General features: G+C 33.2%; 6 protein-coding genes across 6 annotated transcripts; 4 read left to right on the top strand and 2 right to left on the bottom strand.

Moving 5' to 3' along the window:
* Positions 1-37: 37 nt before the first annotated feature.
* selD (selenide water dikinase) lies at positions 38-1931 on the top strand (the record flags this gene model as incomplete). The annotated part of the gene is made up of 5 exons (XM_004350036.1): positions 38-496; positions 674-716; positions 855-874; positions 966-1152; positions 1225-1931. 5 exons carry the CDS (start codon positions 38-40, stop codon positions 1929-1931), a joined length of 1416 nt encoding a protein of 471 aa, XP_004350086.1.
* Positions 1932-2601: 670 nt separating this feature from the next.
* DFA_11142 (uncharacterized protein) lies at positions 2602-7247 on the bottom strand (the record flags this gene model as incomplete). The annotated part of the gene is made up of 9 exons (XM_004350035.1): positions 2602-2637; positions 2864-2889; positions 3180-4988; positions 5062-5136; positions 5233-6069; positions 6135-6218; positions 6297-6431; positions 6489-7139; positions 7196-7247. 9 exons carry the CDS (start codon positions 7245-7247, stop codon positions 2602-2604), a joined length of 3705 nt encoding a protein of 1234 aa, XP_004350085.1.
* Positions 7248-8010: 763 nt separating this feature from the next.
* On the top strand, positions 8011-10645 carry osbB (oxysterol binding family protein; the record flags this gene model as incomplete). The annotated part of the gene is made up of 5 exons (XM_004350034.1): positions 8011-8048; positions 8071-8408; positions 8459-8606; positions 9005-9059; positions 9581-10645. The coding sequence occupies 5 exons, from the start codon at positions 8011-8013 to the stop codon at positions 10643-10645; spliced, it is 1644 nt and encodes a 547-aa protein (XP_004350084.1).
* A 327-nt stretch (positions 10646-10972) lies between these two features.
* Positions 10973-14934, top strand: DFA_11140 (uncharacterized protein; the record flags this gene model as incomplete). Its single annotated transcript, XM_004350033.1, has 12 exons — positions 10973-11069; positions 11147-11273; positions 11340-11522; positions 11588-11659; positions 11745-11972; positions 12035-12103; positions 12183-12242; positions 12327-12392; positions 12474-12614; positions 12700-12956; positions 13037-13948; positions 14024-14934. 12 exons carry the CDS (start codon positions 10973-10975, stop codon positions 14932-14934), a joined length of 3123 nt encoding a protein of 1040 aa, XP_004350083.1.
* Positions 14935-14996: 62 nt separating this feature from the next.
* DFA_11139 (uncharacterized protein) lies at positions 14997-17328 on the bottom strand (the record flags this gene model as incomplete). Its single annotated transcript, XM_004350032.1, has 7 exons — positions 14997-15522; positions 15753-16131; positions 16218-16507; positions 16578-16652; positions 16722-16955; positions 17009-17147; positions 17217-17328. The coding sequence occupies 7 exons, from the start codon at positions 17326-17328 to the stop codon at positions 14997-14999; spliced, it is 1755 nt and encodes a 584-aa protein (XP_004350082.1).
* A 282-nt stretch (positions 17329-17610) lies between these two features.
* On the top strand, positions 17611-21836 carry DFA_11138 (uncharacterized protein; the record flags this gene model as incomplete). The annotated part of the gene is made up of 12 exons (XM_004350031.1): positions 17611-17716; positions 17799-17925; positions 18007-18183; positions 18244-18315; positions 18381-18689; positions 18781-18846; positions 18938-19006; positions 19087-19221; positions 19294-19553; positions 19639-20529; positions 20614-21468; positions 21784-21836. 12 exons carry the CDS (start codon positions 17611-17613, stop codon positions 21834-21836), a joined length of 3120 nt encoding a protein of 1039 aa, XP_004350081.1.
* Positions 21837-22048: the final 212 nt, after the last annotated feature.

Genomic DNA, 22048 nt, shown 5'->3' with positions numbered 1-22048 from the left:
CATATACATATAAATAATAACCCCCCCCCCCCCTGTCATGACAACCTATGAATTCGATCATGAAGAAGATATTTTACAACCATTATCCAACCTTCTTTATGGTGTATCATTAGAAGATTACAGATACTGGAGAGAGAATCAAACACTTAGACTTGCAAAGTATAAACCCAAATACAATCATCAACATCTAGAACACAAGGTTGCCACTGTCAAGCTCCTAGTCTGTGGTCACTCTGGAACCAAAAAGTACCACCCCAATCATTTAAAGCCAGTCTCTAAAGGAACCGTCTATCTTTCCGATGGCTATGACTACATGTTGTTACAACGTTATAAAGAGATCAATCTTGAAATCAATAGAGCCATGAATTTGGTGGCTCGAGCCAAAAAGAATGCACTTTCGAGAATCAAAGGTTTCAATTTCAACAGAGACCCAAAGACTGGCGAACCAGTAATGTCGTTCTTTGGAGAATTTAAAAACAAAGAACAAGAAGAAGATGTATATGAATAAATAAAATAATAAACGTTCGTACTTTCCTTTGTTCTTGAAGTTCAAGTTCATCTCAATCAAAAAAAAATAATCGAATTTTTTTTGATGCGGACCCTCAAACCGATAACATAAGATTCATCATTCATTGTTCAGATACACCGTCGCTTTTAGTTATTTGTATTAAAGATAGAAAGAGAAAGAATGGGAAGTAAACAAGAAGAGTTACTTTGCAAGTTAACAGACTTTACAAAATTAAAAGGGTGAGGTTGTAAGATCCCTCAGAAGGAGCTGCTCTCCCTTCTTGAGGGTATTGGTTCAGGTATTGGTTTTGATTGTTCTGTTGTGCCTACAAAGTTTAATGATATAGTTATGGTTTCTACTACTGATGTATGTAACATACATATATACATATACATTTAAAACAATTCAAACATTAACATTCATTCATTCATTTCAATTCAACTTCAATTCATTTTAGTTCTTTTTCCCAAATTGTGATGATCCTTATCTTATGGGTAAGATAGCATGTGCAAACGTACTATCAGATCTCTATTCCTTTGGTATTGCAGATTGTGACAATATGTTGATGATCTTGGCAGGTTCTACCGATATGACCCCAGAACAAAGAACTTGGAGTACTAGAGGAATGATCAATGGTTTTAATGGTATATATCTACATCAACGTTAATGATTCTTCTTATTGTTTATTAATTTGTTTTATTTCTTTTATTCTTTAGATAATGCAAAGATTGCAGGAACAAATATAACGGGTGGACAAACTGTAAAGAATCCATGGCCTATTATTGGAGGTGTAGCAACATCTGTGGTTAAAAAGGACGAGTTTATCATGCCAGTTGGAGCTGTTGCTGGTGATGTATTGGTGTTGACCAAACCACTAGGAACACAGGTGTGTGCCAACGCACATCAATGGTTACAAGGATTCCCAGAGAAATGGGAGCGTATCACTGGTGTAGTCACTCGTGAGCAGATTATCGAGTGTTGGGCATATGCTGTAAACTCAATGGCACGTCTCAACAGAACCGGTGCAAGAATGATGATGAAACACGGTGCACACGCATGTACCGATGTCACTGGATTCGGTCTGTTGGGACACTCGATGAATTTGGCCAAGAACCAAAACGCAGCAGTCTACTTTGAAATTGACACGTTGCCAATCATGCAAGGCATGGTAGAGATTGACGCCACTCTAAACTACAACTACAACCTCCTCAAGGGTATGAGTGCAGAGACGAGTGGTGGTCTGTTGGTTGCCTTGCCTGCCGACAAGGCTCAGGCATTTATCGACGACATGCAAGAAATCGATAAACAACCAGCTTGGATCATCGGCAAGGTTAAAGCAAGTGATAAACCTCAATCTGAAAATTACTCCTATCTCGTAGATAATTTAAATATTATTAATGTTTTACCAAATAATAATTTTTAAAAAAAAAGAATGGATCATCCAATATATATATTGAAATCAATAATAGTAGTATATGGGTAAATCAAATTGGAAAAAAATATTTACCCAAACCAAAAAATAACAACAACAATCATTTAAATAGTAGACAACAAAACAAAACAAATCAAATCAAACCAATACCAAACCAAAACCAAATATTTATATTTTCAAAATAATTATAATTAATTTTTTGTTAAACATCATTTCCCAGTATTATTACCTATCTCTCTTGAGTATAATAATAATACAAGTAATAATTTTAATTCAATAGAATGAATGCAAAGCAGCGCAATTCATATTTGAATAGAAAGATTTTTATTAAAAGAATAGATGGAATAGATGGATTGGATTATTGTCAACAATGAATTATAATGACTTGATATTGGTCACTCCTCCTTTTGGAACTAATATCAATGAAACCTCTTTTATATATTGTCAATAAATCAATTATTTATTTTTACAAAAAATTATACTATTATTTTGCACCATTCTACTAGAACCCTTGTTTGATACGTACACTAAGAATAAGATCCTCTTGCTTCTCTAATCTTTTTCCTACCCTTTCAAATTGTTTTTCTACCTGTACAAATTGTTTTTGGATTCCGAAACGTGGATATCAAATGGTCAATATCATTTTGTTCTCCTTATTTTCTTATTGTTTGTGTCTTTGAGGGTTGGAGGTTTGTATCTAAATTTCAATAGAATTCTTTCTAATATAGAAGATCTTCGATTTATTTCATGAAATACATACTTGGTGTGGCAATAGATTTCAGGTATTCCAAAATTTCAGACCTTCATATATTTCATCTTTAGATTTTTTGTATTCTCCATCAAAATAAATTATACTGATTTGATCAACAGACCATATTCCGTGGTAGTCCAACTCTGCAGGTATCCTTGAGGACATTTATTACCTCCTCTATGAATTTTTTAGGTGAATCTTTATAAAAAAGAAAAAGAAGAGTAATAGTAGTGTACTATGCTTGGACAGAACCAAATATAAATTTACTTGTCATTTCTATTTCAAATTTAAAGGGAATAGGATATAAAAATCACTAATCACGAGTATTTAGAATGAGTAAAAAAGAATTAAGATTTAATATTTTTTACTTTTGTTTTATTACTTTTAGATTAGATTTATAATAGAAAAAAAATCAGCGGAATTATTATTATTATTATTTTTGATTGGTGCTTGTTTGTTTGTTTGATTTTAGGTAAATTTAAATATACATTGAGGTTTGTTATTTACAATGATACAATTCATATTATTTGGACATGTTGGATCACATGCTGTGGAGGTGTGGTGATGGTGATCAAGTTCCTTGTCATAGTCGAGACATATTGGATATCCATCTTCTGTGAGATGACAATTGGTGCCGGTTGGACAATAAACCTTTGAACAAATATCATCAACGTGATGTGGTTTGATTGGGACACAGGTAGAGTGACCTCCAATATGATGACAGGCTGTGTTCTTTGGACATAGGACATGTTCACATGTATGTTCTTGGTGACAGATATGTCCATAATGATGGTTATCATGGTGGTTGGGATCATGGTAAGGAGGTTTGAGATGATTGTCATGATGATGATTGATACTGATGCCAGACTCTATTTCACAGATGGATTTGGTATTGTCGTATGGTGCACAAATAGGTGATGGTTGACAACACGAAGTCCCAGAACAATCAGTGACCAGAGTTTGTACACATCGCATCCCCAATTTATCGCATTCAAGCGAACTACAGTTACCAACAAATGGAGTGAATTCCTCCCAACCCGTTTGTGGACGACAGTTTCCAGAATCTATCTCGAAGATCTGTCCAGTAGCACTATACTTCATACAACTAGTTGTATTGGAGCAATATTTCCATGGGTCTGGGTTATGGACACACACTGATCGTGATTCGATGCCGCAACAACCTTGATACGTCTGCCATTCACAAAGTGGTCTCTTGAATTCGCAACTTGACTGTGTGAATAGTTGCTCGCATGGTATTTCATCGAGAACGGGCATGAGATAGTCCCGTGGAGCAATTGGGAAGGGGGTTGGATCGACATGGCCAGACCGATCGCGAGCACCAGTGGTCGTGTCGGCATATGGCTTGTATTTATCCATATCATCACCATATTCAGTGATAATAGGTCCGCCATAGTCATCAACACAGACTGGATGTTGAGAGCAACATCTTGTACCAAGACAAGGAACTGTCTGTCTCCATTCACAGATTAATCCTTGAGCTTCACATCCTAGTTCGGCACATGTCTTTCTAGGGATCTCGTAAATCTCCCAACCTGGAGTACAATGGGTCCAGAATTCACAAATTTGATTGGTTCGTGGATCGATTTCACAATGAAGATCAGTACGACAAATCGGATCGGTTTCATACTGTGGATTGTAGACACAAACATCAATAGTGTATCCACAACAACATGGGAAATTAAGCCATTCACACATTGGATTGTAACCATTACAATCACCTTCAGTTGTTTGAGATCCACAGAAATTGGATGAATTGGTATTACCAGTTGTTACTCCTGTTGTACTGACTGCTGTAGTTGTTGCTGTAGTTGTTGCTGTAGTAGTTGCACTTGCTGTAGTTGCACCAGTTGTAGTGACACCAGTTGTTGTGGTAGCAGTCGTCGCTGTAGTACTGGCTGTAGTAGTTGCACTTGCTGTAGTTGCACCAGTTGTAGTTGCACCAGTTGTTGTTGTTGTTGAAGCTGTTGTTGTAGCAGAGGTTGATGCAATAGTCGTAGCAATAGTAGAGGCGGTAGTACTAGCAGTTGTAGTCGCTGTAGTAGCCGTGGTTGAAGCAGTAGTCGTAGCAGATGTTGAAGCTATTGTTGTGGCAATTGTACTAGCTGTAGTTGATGCACTTACACTTGTAGTACCACCAGTTGTCGTAGCACTTGCAGTTCCAGTGGTTGGTGCAGTAGTAGTTGTTGGCGCAGCCGTAGTTGATGGTGGAGATGTTGTAACTGTTGTAGAGGCTATACTTGTTGCAGTGGTCGTTGCCGTTGTTGTTATCGTCGAGGCTAAAAATATAATCCAACATATATCTATTAGTGTATTATAACATTTTTAAATCAATCATATTGTGGTACTTACAAATCGTAACACCATTTCCAATTGTAGTATCAATAAAATCAGTCGTTAAATACAAAGTTGTAAGAGGTATACCGGCTTTAAATGAGTAAATAAATATTTAAAAAAGTATAAATAATTAAATAATTAAATTGCCATTGGGACAATGTCATTCTCTCTCTCGAGTATACATACATGATAAATCGGCAATAGTCGTAGCTAGGGTCGTAGCTGTTGTAGTAGCTGTAGTAGTTACAATACCATTGTTACCAGTAGCAATCGTTGAGGCAAGGGTAGTAGCTGTGGTAGATGCTGTTGTAGTAGCTGTAGTAGTTACAATACCATTGTTACCAGTAGCAATCGTTGAGGCAAGGGTAGTAGCTGTAGTAGAAGCTGTTGTAGTTGGAGTGGATGTGGTTGTGGCTGGTGCCGTGGTAGCAGTGGTACTAGCACTGGTTGATGGGATTGATCCTGTTGTTGTAGTAGTAGTTGGAGTTGATGTTGTTGTGGCTGCAGTGGTGGTGGTAGCAGTGGTAGTAGTTGGAGTCGATGTTGTTGTGGCTGGTGCCGTGGGAGTTGACGTTGTTGTGGCTGGTGCCGTGGTAGTAGTGGTAGTAGTTGGAGTTGATGTTGTTGTGGCTGGTGCCGTGGTAGTAGTTGGAGTTGACGTTGTTGTGGCTGGTGCCGTGGTAGTAGTTGTAGTCGTTGTTGTAGTTGGAGTTGACGTTGTAATGAATGCAGTGGTGGTGGTAGTAGTTGGAGTTGACGTTGTTGTGGCTGGTGCCGTGGTAGTAGTGGTAGTAGTTGGAGTTGATGTTGTTGTGGCTGGTGCCGTGGTAGTAGTTGGAGTTGACGTTGTTGTGGCTGGTGCCGTGGTAGTAGTGGTAGTAGTTGGAGTTGATGTTGTTGTGGCTGGTGCCGTGGTAGTAGTTGGAGTTGACGTTGTTGTGGCTGCAGTGGTGGTGGTAGCAGTGGTAGTAGTTGGAGTTGATGTTGTGGTGGCTGACGCAGTGGCAGCGGAAGTTGTTCTAGCTAAATTGTGATCAAAAATATGTTAGGTCTATGCCTTTAAGGATTATTTAAATGATTTATATTACCTGTTGTACTAGCAGTAGTTGTTGCAGTGGTTGATGCGGTTGTACTGGCAGTAGTTGAAGCAATTGTAGATCCAGTCGTTGATGCTACAGTAGCATCAAAATAAAATAAAAGGATAAATATTAATATTATTATTTTACTAAGCTGAAAATATTATTATTTACCTGTTGTACTGGCAATAGTTGAAGCAGTGGTGGTGACAATGCCAATAGAATAACCAGTATCAATCAACCCAATGGTAGAAACAATAGTCGATGCGGTTGTAGATGCTACAGTACTAGCAATAGTTGATTGCACATCTAAAAAATAATTAATTAATTAATAGTTTTTTTAAGATATAGATAGAATATATTTACTTGTAATAAATGCAGTGGTCGATGCAGTTGAAACTTGACCAATTGTAGTGACTGCAATCGATGAGAACATAGTTTCAGCTTCAGTTGTAGATGCAACGGTTGAAGCAGTTGTAGTTGCAGTGGTAGTACCTATTGATGAACAAGTGGTACTTGCGACGGTCGATGCGATGGTTGTGTATTTTGGATCGTCGATACAGACTGCCGACATACGACAACATGGGTTGGTGGGATCAAGACATTTAGTGGTTTGTCCAAGTCCACAAATCTTTCCTTGAGATTCACATTTCAAATCGCAACATGACATTTTACTTGGAACGACCTCTGTTAGACCGTATGGCTCGAGGTCTATAGGGTTAGTGGATACCAATTGAAAGGCTTGTCTATCACGAACAAGGTCAGTGACACAAACACTTTTTGGTTCATGTGGACAACTGCGATTGACATGATGAATGTTGACACAAACACCTTTTGTCGCACAACTCGAACAACATGATTTCAATGGTACCCATTGACACTCCTTGTCTCTTTCACATCCAATTAAAGAGTCTCGTAATTGGCAAAATACATTCTTGTGTTCTCTTATTGGTCTAATTACCTGTATTTCATCTTCTTGTCTACCCCAACCAAATAAATCACCAAATCCCCATCCAGCTATAAATAAAACAAGTGTTAAATATATTAACAACTTATTTAGATCTTTAACATACCATAACTAGTTGATATAAATAATACTAAAATGAGTGAAATGATCCTAATCATTTTAGGTGATCTTCCAGACTCTTATATTATTAATCTTTTCTAAATTTGACTCTAGAGTATATGAATAAATAATTTAATCCTTTCTTTTTGCTTTTTTGGTTTCATAAAAGAATCATAATCAATCAACATAGTTGTCTGTTATGATGATTGCATTGATCAATTCATTCATTCATTCATTCATTCATTCATTCATTTATCTCACAGTTAGTTCCATCCAAAGTGTATAAATAGATAAACTGATACATGGCACTCTGTAATATCACATGCATATGAATGATCAGAGTGAGTGTGAATAATTGATCATTGTACACTAAAAAGAAAAGAGTAAAAGAGAGGGAGTGTATATAAGTAGAATGAAGAGGTGATTAGTGTTTTTGGGGGGTATGGCAGGGTAGCATTACTGTCGACGATGATTATCAAAAAGTAAAGGTTTGGGGTGAGAGTGGGATTGATAGATTCACACACAGCTTTCACCATACTTCTCTTCTCTACACCTTGCTCTGTAAGAAGTATAGAATACAAGCAGACAAAATAATACATACCTAGTGTAGCTAGAATGATCATCGAAGCTACAAGTTCCGATAAACATGATTGATAGAGATAAATGATTTTCGCTAGAATGAACACGATCCATTTAATATTGTGTGTGGTGTTTAACAATGAAAAATATGGAAGATTTTGAAGAGGGCGGCCCTCTTATATATATATTATATATTATAATACAATATTGATATCTAGTTATTCTTAAACTTGAATGAATGAAATGGATGTTGAACAAGAGAATTCAAATACATCGACCATGTCAGTTGATTAAAAAGATTAGTTATGGAGCTGATCTAACATCGATAGCATTCCCTAGTTCTTTAGTACTCGCCAAGTCATTCTTGACCATCATTTCAGAATGCTATGCTTCTCATTTCGACATGTTGATTCAAGCCAACGATACCGACAGTCCAAAAGAACGAATGTTACGAGTATATTGCTACCTCATCTCCAATCTAATCCAATTCAATGGTGCTACCAAGAAACCTCGTAATCCAATCCTAGGTGAAACCTTTCAAGGTTATGTAGACTATCATAACTATCATCAGCATCAAGAAGAAGGATCATGTGCAGCCCACCGTGTATTCTTTTTTGCTGAACAAGTAAATCATCATCCTCGTATGTATAATATAATATAGTATTATTATTGGATTAGATTACTAACATAGTTGGAATAAATGTACCTATAATTTATAATAGGGATGTTGGAATTAGTGGGAATGCAAGTTTGACTGTGAGGAGTACTTTTATGGGTACTTTTGTTAGACTTGCATTTGAAGGTGATTTGTGTATTCGATTTGATCGATACGATCAAGTGTACAGATCAAATATTGCACCTGTTGCAATACGTTTATTTCGTCAATTCTCATAGTACTGGCAAGACAACATTACATAATGATTGAGACGACTATCGAATCGAAACAACTTAATTGGATAAACCACTCATCTATGGTGCATGTGACTGTATCGAAGCTATCGTCTGGCGTGGTCAAATTAAACAAAATTAAAGGATGTTGGAGTGGTCATTTATTAATTAATAATAATCAAAATAATGTATACTCTTTATTTATGAGTAAAGGAGAAGGAGATGGAGGAACAGAAAATGTAGTAATCAACAAACCACCTATTGACCGACTTAGAAAGTGATTCAGATCGTGTTTGGAGAAATCTGTTTAATGCTGCTAAAACTGGAATTGCAAAAAACATATCAAAAGAAAAGACAAAGAACACCAAAGAAGAAAAGCAAAAGAGATGTTGACAAGTGGACAAGTATGGAAACCAATCCATTTCCAAAAATCCATTTAAACAAGACAACACCAACAACAAAAACAACAACCAACTACATTAATAAATCAACAAACAACTTCTCTTCACTTCACATCTTACATCTATCTTTAATCAACTTTTAAAAAATCTTACTCAACTCACATGTGATCTCATCATCAAAAAATAGCCAATAACATTAAATGTCATCCGATTTGTTGGAATACTATGTGTGGGTGGTGTGCACATATGCTACCTAGTTTCCAATTATAATAATGTGGTGGTGATTGGTGATGATCACAACAATGTGGTTAAACAACCACACAACACCCTCTCTCAAAAATAAAAATAATAATAATTTAATTGTATCAACCTTTTTTGAAGGGGGTGGATGATAAATTAAATGGATAAACATACATACATTCATAATTCAATAATATTGAATAATAGAGATAAAGATAAATAGATAACCCAAACTGTATTTGTTATTATTATACCTTATAAATATACTATACTACATTCTATAGAAAATGTCAGAAGAGCAAGTAGGAATAACAACATCGGAAGTTGAAATGGCAGATGAAGAGAATAATCAATCAACATTTTCATTGATTACATCGGTCTTGAAAAAGGCAAAGATAGGCTCTGATATTACCGATGCACCATGTCCGGGCGCATTGGTGTTACCCAAGAGTTTCTTGACATACTGCAATGAGACAACAACTGCTCATTTCGACCTACTCATCAAAGCAAATGAAATCGACGATGAAAAGGAACGTATGTTGCAAGTGTACAGATTCGTAATGAGTTGTTTACATTTGCCAGAGGAGACTACTAAACGACCACTCAACCCTATCCTCGGTGAGACGTACCAGGGTCATCGCCAATTTGGCGTCGACGGTAACCCCACTGAAGTCCACTTCTTTTCCGAAAAGATTCAACCGGCCATCAGCTGCCACATATCGTACCACAAAGAATCACGTATCACTGTGACCAGTACCACAGAGTTTAAGTGTATTTTTATGGGTACCTATGTTAAACTGATCAATGATGGTGATACTCTTATCAAACTTGATCGTTTCAACGAGGTGTATACATGTTCGTTGGCACCGATGGCCATACGTGTGTTTCGTCAGTTTGCAGAGTTTTTCGGTGACACTGAACTGACCAACAACAAGAATGACCTGCGTGTCAAGACTACTCTGCTCGAGAAACCACTTTTGTTTGGGTCGTACAATGCAGTCGAGGCAACACTCTACAAAGGTACCGAGAAACTCCAGAAAATCAAGGGTACCTGGGACCAGGAACTCTTGATCAACTCGACTCACTCGTCCAAAGACTTTACAACTTTCCTCCAGCGACCGGCACTCACACCCGGCCAACTCATCCTCCCACCCAACCTCCCTGAAAATGATTCCAACAGAATATGGAACCCAGTCTTTGAAGCAGTGGCAGCAGGCAACCCAAAAAATGTCAACAAAGAAAAGAGTAAAATCGATCAAAAAGAAAAAGCTAAACTCCCCCAACAAAAAGATTGGAAACCAACTCATTTTCAACAAATTAATAATCAATGGATTTATATTCAAAATTAAATAGAAATATAAATAAATAAATATAATTAGTTGTTTTTTGTTGAACTAGTTATTAAATTAAAAAAATATTTATTTTAAGTACAAAAAAAAATTCCACAAAATTCAAGCCGAGAGCAAGGACACCTTATTTTCAAAAAATAGATATTTAGATATATTTATCTAAAGATATCTGGCAACGGAATGATGTTCTGTTCTGTCCACACCATGCGACGATCTTTCAATCATTCTTTCGCTTGCAATGGTGGGTGTTTGATCCATTGATAAATAACCTTTAAAAAGTATACAGACATTCATCATTGGCTTAGATAGATAGATATATTAAAAGAGATGAAAGGATATCTACACTGTGTATTATTAATAGCTACATTATTGGCTTGTTTTTATACACCTGTTGTAGAGTGCCAAGGATTACCACCTGCAGAAAGTATGTACAACATAAACAACTATAACTACAATGATCATTCATGAATCATTACTAATGTATACTTTATATTACTATAGTTGATTCTGTTTATTATATGATTAAATACCTTGGATCTACTATTCCACAAGTTGGTACTGAACTGTGTCAACAAACAACTTATATTCAATGTTCAACCATTACAGGTGAACTTCACATTACATCAATGTAGATATATAGATACATATACATATATGTTTAAACAATCATTACTAACAAAAACACATTAAATAGATCTATTTATGTAGAGGTGTATAATAATGTTGGACAACCAAATTTCAATTTACAGCAATTTGAACTGCCGTATCTTCAAAGTTTGGTATTGGTGAGTCGTGCCAACCAAGTATTTGATTCATCAAATAACTTGAATGCATTGATTCATAGAGTTAATACTTTACCTGCTTTGGTTAGATTAACGTATGTTATAATATAGAAGCTATATTCTAATACCATTCCAATACTAATATATTCTATTCATTTAGAATTCAAGGTGATGTTGCCATGCAATCAATCCCAAATGATTTTCCAAAATTATTACCAAGTCTTAGAGAAATGTTAGTATTATCATCAACAACAACAACAATAGTAATAATAATACAATAATATTGATTGGTTATTAATATTTCAATTAATTATTAGATTTTTGGTTGAAAACAAAAAACTACGTTTAGTAGGATCATCATTTTTCAATAATACATCATTGGAAACCATTTATATCCGAACGGTTGAACAAAATGTATTGCAAGATATTCCGATTGGTCAATACCATCGATTACCAAAACTAAAGAAATTGGTAGTCACTGTTAGTCCCACGGCAAGTAGTAGCGCCTATTTGAACAGTGACACAACTCCAAATTTAATTTATTTGTACGTACATACATTTAATTAAGTATCTGCATTATTCTCTGAAACTAATTTGTTTGTTATAGGGATTTTGCTTTAAATTCAACTGCAGCTTATTCATTGAATTTTAAAGTGATTAGAAAAATGGATCAAGTGTAATGTATTAATAATAATGAATAATATGGTATATATTAATATTTATTTAAATCATCTCAAAAGTATACTTGAATCTAGACAAGGAAGTTTAATAATGGTTATGGATGGACCAAAACCAAAAGATTCTATTGTTAATTTGTAAGTACTTTTTTAAAAATAATAATGATGATAATAATGGTATACAATATTAATTAAATAATTATAAATTATGTTTATTTATAGGAAACTAATTGGTAGTGCAACCCTTGCACCTGATAATATGAATGAATATAACAATTTAAAAAATTTGTAATTATTATTATTATTATTTTAATAGTTACTTACAAGTATAGATACTAACTATTATGATTATTATATTATATTTAACAGAACTTATGAATCAAATTCATTAAATGATATGCCGTTTGGAAGTGGATTTTATCCACCTTCACTTTCAATATTGGAATTTCGATCAAATGATCTTGTACTATTTTTCCAAAATACCATACTCCCAAGCACATTATCTACCTTGTAACTATTCATTAAATAATAATAATAATACTATTTTTATCCTTTCTCTCATTAACTTATTATTTTTTATTTATTTTTTTTATAGAAATATTGATGATTCAAAACTTACAGGATCTTTACCAGTCAATGTATTTACAAATGTTTTAAAAAATGGAGAGTTTAATTTAATGTTAAATAATAACGAAAACCTAGTTGGAATGGTACCCCCAGACTTATGTTCACTTCGATCACTTCAAATTAAAAACACAGGCTTTAATCAAGTACCCGATTGTTTTTACTGTTATTCTGATAATCCAACAATTATCCAAATGGACTTACAAATTCCACAGAATTTTATTTGTTGTATGTATACATAAAAGAAATGAATGAATTATTTACTAGAATTATACTAATATTCTATATTTATATTTATTATTATTTAGCAAGTACATTTGATAATCCAGAACCATTTTATGCAGCAAATGGATTGCTTGAAAATCAAAGTGGACAAAACCTTGGATGGGGTAATCCATTAGATAATGTTTTGGCAGTCATTCCAAACAAGAGAATATCCTTTTTCAACATTCCTCTTAACTCTACATCGCTGACATTTGATTTAAATCCATCGTCGTCAGTCTCCAATGTACATACAATCAGTATAGTTGATGCTACCGTTCAATTCATCATCAGCAATGGTGAAGTTGATATCAGCTCCAAGTATATCGGGTCACCATCGCCTGCCTATTTGGCCATCAACATTTCAATGGACTATGTCAATCCAAGTCTCACACACGTTGTTAAATTTGGTGTGATACCCTCTACCATCGATTGTATCAATGTTCGTGTTACCTATACCCAGGTATCTTGCCAAATATTCACTAAAATAGATGCAGGAACCTATATGGTGTATATACAAAACCCATATGCAATTACGGGCAAGAATCTTAAATTGGCCATAGGTGCCCCTTACAATTATCCAGTTGTCTCGTCTGCACAACTCTCAACCAATGCCTCTCAATTGGAACTTTTTGGTTATTTTGGGGAAACGCCTGCACTTGCCGAAATTAGCTTTAACCAAACGATCGGGTGTAACTCATACCATATCAATTCATCGTATCTTTCATGTACCATTGATCCAACTAAATTCCAGACACCAGGACCCATTTCTTTATCAGTGACTGTCGACTCTTCAAATGTCATCCTCAACAATCTCCTCTACATTCAATATCCGCCATCAATCAACTTAAAACAAAAATGTATTGATGAAACACAAAATTGTTATGGTCATGGTGAATGTAATGATCAAGGTATTTGTATTTGTCAACAAGGTTATCAAGATAATTGTAAATTAAAAGGTAAAATTAAAATAATAATAATATTATTGAAAGATTATTTATATTAACTTATTTATTTATATTTAATTAATTTAGTTGAACCAAATGTAACATTTGTAAAGAATGAAACACAACCAACTGCTACTTTTCAATTGAATGATGATTATAAATTTGAATTTTCAATGGTATCAATTGAAGAGATTGATAGTGACAATAATATTGTTAGTCAATTAATCACAAATAATTGGACAGTTTCATATGACAATAGTACTACATCTGTTGATAGATTAGTTTATACACTTAGTCCATCATTATTACAACCATCGGTCACGATTCAAACAACCATAGAATTTTCAAATATTTCAAGATCCGTCTTGTTTGGAGACACTTTATTAAATGTATCAGCCAATTCAATCAAGATTGGTGTCAATGTTACCAATTGGAATTTCCAATCATTCCTTACACATCTTAGAATCGTATTTTCAACGACATTGGATGCAGATCAACAATCATTTGTCGAGAATTGTCAAGAGACACAAATACCAATTTTCTCAGACGACGAAGCATCAACCGAATCATATCTTAGAGTAATCAAAGGATCAACACAATTCTATGGCAGATTCCTTTCTTATTCCTATTCAAATGGTAGAAAGACATTTACAAAGAATGAATTTATCAACCAAACTCGTATTGTTGGACAAGAACAAGATGGTAACTTGTACACAGCCTACATTGGTATACATGTACCTCAATGTTCATCATGTTTACTCGATCCTGATTTCAGTGCTTTGGTTTCACCAAAGAAAGAAAATACTGGACAATGCGATGAAGAAGACAATTCTATGGTTTGGAAAATTGCGGTTGGTGCCAGTGTTGGTGGTGCCGTCTTTATTGCATTGGTTATTGCAACTGTTCTATTTTTAAAAGACAGTAATTCATTTAGAATTAGAGTCAATGCTGCTAAAAGCATTATGATGAGAAAGAAAAAAGGTGTCGAACTCGATTAATCTATAGGAGAGGTGAACCTCCTATCCTGTCATATATATTTATAAATAAATTTTGTAACATATTACTTTTTTAATTTTCCAAGTCTTAGTTTAACTTGTTTTGTTGTTTTAGGATTTATAGCAACCTTTCGAACAATGAAAAAGGTGGTACAAAGTATAACAGCTCCAACAACTGAAACAATAATATAAATTTTGGTTTTAGATTGATAGTCGTCGTCGTTATAGTTGTCATTGTTGGAAGAAGATGAAGAGGAAGGAATAATTTGGTGATTTGAAATATTAAAATAAATAATGTTGGTTGATGATAATGAATGACTATCAATTTCTATATATGTTTCAACTTGTTGTACTCCAAGATCTTGATTGTTGTAATGATTAGAATCAATCGTCATATTACATTCTATTGTAGTAGAGTTGATCATTAAAACTATACATGGAACTGAATCAATCTCTACCTTTGCAATCGTTGTATTTGAAATATTACCAAAATAACCTGTCAACAAGATTGAATAATTTCCAATATTATTATTACTATTATTACTACTATTAATGGTTTCATTATTGTAAACCAATATTTGAATTATTTCACTATTATTTGCAATTGGATATTCTAAAAAAAAAAAATTAAAAGTTATTAATTAAAAAATAATTAATTATTTATATTTATATTTGTATTACGTTGAATAAAATTAAATACTCTATTTTCATGTCGTCTCATATTGGATATACTGTATATTAAAGGTGTGACATTATTTATAATGGAAAGAGGAAAGAGGCATGATAAACTATCAAGAGATGAATTGTATACTTTATCAAACCATTTACAAGGAGCACCATTGATACTCATTGTATGAAGGATATTGTGATTATAATTTAATACAATTGAAACCTTTATACCAAAAGGAACTTGATTGATCGCTTGAACATCTCCCATATTAATAGGTGTAAATGATATTTTGACTACAACAAAACTTTTAAACAACGTTGAGTATCCAATAGGTACATCTTCATCTGGACTATTTAAAGAAGAATTTCGATCGTATTTGAATATACTATTTTGTTTAATAGGTGTGATTGTACCAAACCGAGTCTGAAATGGTTTCAATGTATCTCCACCTCTTTTAGCACCTCCAATTATATTATTTCCATAAACTGTTATACTATTACCATTATATCTTACTGATGTAATTGTTACCTCTAAAATAAATAAATAAATAAAAAATAATAAATAAAATAAATAAATAAATAGATCAAGAATATTCTTCTTGATTTAGATTACATACCACAATTTGATTCTCTGATATAATCATTGATATATGGACCTTCACCGGTTGGTTCTGGGGGTGGCCCTAATTGTCTTGTAAATGGTGTGTAGTCACGATAAAAACATCTAAAGCAACTGCCAGCATACCTAGGATTATCAAAATCAGTAGTCGAAGGCGATACGACCGAATCAAATCCACACATTGAATCTGACAATGTAAATGGGTATGGAAAGTATGTTTTCAATTTACCAATCACTATCGATCCTCCCATTCCATGTCCGAATCCTATTGGTACAGGTTCGCTGACCCTAAATATTATTCTAGAATATTAAAAAATATTAATTCTCATTCAATTATTTATTTGGGGGAGGTACATACAATCGATTTAAAGATGGCCAATACAATAAATTAAAATTCTTTGGATAGGTTACTACATTTTGAGAAAGCATTTGACTTTAAGATAAGAAAGAAAGTGTAAATAAATAAATGAATAAATAATCAACCACAGTCATCGCAACATACAAATTTCTTATTTTTTTAGAGTATGGGAATCCCTCTGGATAAGAATCGACTTCAATCGCTGATGTTAGACGAAAAAGATTAGGCATAGCTTTAGTCAGCTCCATAAAGTTGATACTACCATCTCTTGGTATTGATTGTAAATCGAGAGCTTCTAGTGCCGTAAAATTTAGAAAAGGAAGGTTCTTGTCAGGTGGTCCATCATCATCAAAATATTCCTCATAATATGGTGTTTTTCTAGAAACATAATAGTTAGTCTAGTAGTTTGTTCGTTTGATGTATCTACTTACAAACGAGTTAATTGGCCATTAGTGTTGACAGTAACATAATCGGTATATTTGACATCCTCCATATCAGTTAAAACATTGCTCGTCTTGTTGATCTTCCAAGGTATCACATACTGTTTAATAATCCATTCCAAACTATCAACTTTAATATAGAGAGAAAGAGAGGAAGAGAGAGGGATGAATAAGTAAACAATGAACATGTTCTACATACCTTCATCTGGGTGAATTGCATATTCATCTTGAGCATTACACTCTTTCAAATTGAATGGTGCAAGAAGAAGTAACAATACAAATACCAATACTATAAACTGATAACTCTTCATTAAGTAACTTGTGATGATGATGATGGTATAGGGTTTAAACTATTGGTCGACCACTAGTCATATTTCTCTGTCCTTTTGAACCTTCTGCGAAAAACCCTTGCAAGATTAGTATTTATAAATATCTTGATAGTATTCGGAAATTTCAAATCGTCCAAATACTATCAAGATATTTATAAATAATAATCTAGCCTAGGTGCATGACCAGTTGGTTGATACAATGAATATGAAATATTCAAAAGTACAAGACACAGATACATACTAGTACAAACAAAATAAAATAAAATGACCTTCAACAAGAGAGTATCATTTTTAGCGATTGTAGTTGCTGTGTTGGTGTGTAACTTTAACATTAGTCATGTCAGTAGTCAACAAATACCTCAAGAAGAACGTAAGTATAATCAAAAGATAGAGAGATCTATTACAATAATAATACTTACATACTTATCAATCAATCATTACTACTATCATAGTCGACTCTGTAAAATGGATGATTCAACAAGTTGGTAATAATCTACTACCACTTGATGCAACACTATGTAATGCTAAACCATACGTTAAATGTACCAATGAGAACAATGTACTTCATTTTACTGAATTGTAAGTGTTCTTGGCTCTTTTTAAAAAGGATCTTACTTATATCTGAATAACTAATTAATATTCATCTACCTATCGATATAGATACATCAATGTAACGACATATGTTAATATTGGTTTACCTGATTCTAATGTGGCACAATTCAATCTACCTTATTTGAAGATATTAGAGTATAGAACAGCTGATCAAGTGGCTGCTACCACTGACGCTCAATTATTTATTGGTCGTGTCAAAAATATGCCTAACTTGACTCGTTTAGTGTATGTATCCCTATATATTTGATAGAATATTATACTAATTATTATTATTATTATTTAAAGAATTGAAAATGATCCATCATTGGTATTAGTACCATCTGACTTTCCAATCAATTGTCCAAAACTAACAGAATTGTAAGATTATTAGTATTAAAAAAGATAATTATTATTATATTTATATTTATTTAAATATCATTTAGATACCTTTTAAATAATTCATATTTGACATCTATTCCTGGATTCTTTAATCAATCAAATTTGGAGACTATTGTTATTACCAAACCATTGGTATCAGTGTCACCACTATCCAATATTTACCTCGATAGTTATATTCAACTTGTCCAATTGAAAAATCTGACACTTCGAATCAACCCAACTGTAGCCAATATAACCCTTTTATTTGACGTAAATTCATTTCCTCTATTGACCAATTTCGATCTCTCATTGAATACTTCTGTACAAAACACCTATACCGTTACTTGGAATTCTCCTGCTCCAAATCAAAATATGTATGTTAATCCGGATTATAACAAAAAAAATGTACAATTATATAATAATTATTATTTATTATTATTATTTATTTATATTTATTACGTATAGTCGAATTGAATCCTATAATGCAGAATTAAGTTTTGTTGATTTTTCTCCAGCACTTTTACAATCAATGTAAGTTACATAATCCAAAAGAAAGAATAGTACAACCTATAGGTAGTTATTAATCATTCTCAACTCCTTCTTTATTAATTAATTATTGTAGAGAAATAGTTGGACCAAGGGCATATATTAATCCAATCGCCACAAACGCATATACAAAATTGGCAAACATGTAATTATTAATTATTTATTATCAAAACTATTTATCCCATTCATTGTTAATTTACTAATATATATTCTTTTATATTTAAGAACATACTCATCAAATGGTAAATTTGATTTTCCATTGATATCCAGTTGGCCTCCTGCACTCAGAAACCTTAATTTTGTGAATAATAATTTAAATTCATTCCCATCTGTGATTTTACCAGCAGGCTTGCAGTCATTGTAAATATTAAAAGAAGAAGAAGAAATCATCAAATCATATATATATATAATCTAATATTTATTTATTTTTAGTAATTTAGAAAATTCAAAAATTAAATCACCAATTAATGGATCAATTTTTACAAATGTATTACCTGGTGGTGGTAAATTGAAATTGAATTTGAATAATAATCCAGAGATGACTGGTGCTTTACCAGATTCATTTTGTTCACTTGCAAGTTTGGAACTTTTAAACACTGGTATTACAATCTTTCCATCTTGCTTTAAATGTTTTAAAGATGTATATCCCAATATTATTAAAATCAATACTCCCATTCCACAAATCATTTGTGGTAAGTAAATCTAAATAATTAGAATAACTTAATGAATGTTGCCATAAATATTAATATATTTTATTTTATTATTTATTTGTTTTAGGTCCAACATTTACTACAACAAACAACTCTTTAATTAAACTTGGAGCGATTATTCAGATACAAGGTAGTTTACTTGGATGGGGAAACCCAGATTACAATATTCAAGCGATAGTTCCAAACTCCCATTTATTGATGACCAACAATGTATTGGGACTCACATCTGTTACATTTGCTTTGAATCCATTGACACCACGAACCACCTATACTTTTGATGTGGTAGACACGACCATTAAAGTAAAGTATGGAATGGATATTCAATCGACATTTATCAATTCCCCTCAATCACCATACTATGAGGTGAAGGTGTGGTTTGATTATATCAATCCCAATGTGCAACAATCTATCAGGTTTAATGGACAACCATGTGCCATTCGATCGATTGGTACCACTTCTGTGATTTGTCGAATGAATTCATTGCCCGATGGTAACTATACACTCATCGTAACAAATGCCTATATGACACAATCCATCCAAAATGCAAAAGTCACCTCTATCACTTATCCAGTCGTGTCATCTGCTCAGTTGACAACTGTCGACTTTACAACCACCACATTAGAACTATTTGGTTATTTTGGAAACTCTCCCAACATTGTAAACATACTTTTAAATCAAACCATTCAATGTAGTGGTTCAATGACCAAGAATTCATCGTATATCCTCTGCACGGCCGATCCAAGAAAATTAATTACTCCAGGTCCCCTTTCTATATTGGTTACTGTCGATTCATCGAGTGCTGTACTCAACAACCTTGTATTCATTCCATACCCACCTTCAACCAACCTAAAACAAAAATGTATTGATGAAACACAAAATTGCTACGGTCATGGTGAATGTAATGACCAAGGAATTTGTATATGTCAACAAGGTTATCAAGATAATTGTAAATTAAAAGGTAAATTTTAAATTGATAATAATAATAATAATATTATTATTGTATTGTATATATTAACTTATTTATTTATTTATTTAATTTTAGTTGAACCAAATGTAACATTTGTAAAGAATGAAACACAACCAACTGCTACTTTTCAATTGGATAATTCAACAACATTGGATGATTATAAATTTGAATTTTCAATGGTATCAATTGAAGAGATTGATAGTGACAATAATATAGTCAGTCAATTGATCACAAATAATTGGACAGTTTCATATGACAATAGTACTACATCTGTTGATCGTTTAGTTTATACTCTTAGTCCATCACCGTTACAACCATTGGTAACGATTCAAACAACTATTGAATTTTCAAATATTTCAAGATCTGTCTTGTTTGGAGACACTTTATTAAATGTATCAGCCAATTCAATCAAGATTGGTGTTAATGTTACCAATTGGAATTTCCAATCATTCCTTACACATCTTAGAATTGTATTTACAACTACATTGGATGCAGATCAACAATCATTTGTTGAGAATTGCCAAGAGACTCAAATACCAATATTCTCAGACGACGAAGCATCAACTGAATCATATCTTCGAGTAATCAAAGGATCAACACAATTCTATGGTAGATTCCTTTCCTATTCCTATTCAAATGGTAGAAAGACATTTACAAAGAATGAATTTATCAATCAAACTCGTATTGTTGGACAACAAGGACAAGATGGTAATTTGTACACTGCCTATATTGGTATACATGTACCCCAATGTTCATCATGTTTACTTGATCCAGATTTCAGTGCTTTGGTAACACCAAAGAATGAAAATACTGGACACTGTGGAGATGATAACGACAACTCTCAAGTTTGGAAGATTGCAGTTGGTGCCAGTGTTGGTGGTGCCGTCTTTATTGCATTACTCATTGGTACTATAATCTATTTAAAAGACAGTAATATATTTAGACTCAGAGTTCGAGCTGCTAAAAATATATTTATGAAGAAACTATAACAAAACAAAAGCTTTATAAAGCAACAAACAACAATATTGTATTACTACCTACCAACCAATTGGAAAATGAATTTAATAATAAATAAAAGGCCGGGTCATTAACCAGCCATATCGGCTCGATAGATATTTCCAACTTCATCCCAGTCGACCAAAAGGTTACAAACCGACCAATCAACTCACGATCCAACTGATTTCTTGAACGTCACGTGAAAGGTTTGTTTTTTTTTGTTTTTTTTTTTTTTTTTTTTTTGCATAGGAGGTGTTCAACATGAATCAGAGCTCATCCTTTATACTTTCACAGATTCTTAGAGGAGAGCAACGAGAAGATAATAATAATAAGTGTAGCAGTTCAAGTACTTACTATACACTACAAAGAGAAAGAAAGTCGAGAAAGTGACAAGAGAGATATATATAGAATAATAACAGAACAACACAGTTAGTTATACTTTTTAATTTCATCACATCATCTTCTACTTTTTCATTATTATTATTATTATCTTTTTCAAAATATTCAATTCTTA

The sequence above is a fragment of the Cavenderia fasciculata genome, assembly GCF_000203815.1.
Source record: "Cavenderia fasciculata unplaced genomic scaffold Scf_EUAJFUG02HR96I-5, whole genome shotgun sequence".
Taxonomy (NCBI): Eukaryota; Evosea; class Eumycetozoa; order Acytosteliales; family Cavenderiaceae; genus Cavenderia; species Cavenderia fasciculata.
Note: the sequence above shows the minus strand (reverse complement) of the source record. Positions and strands in the feature narration are given on the sequence as shown.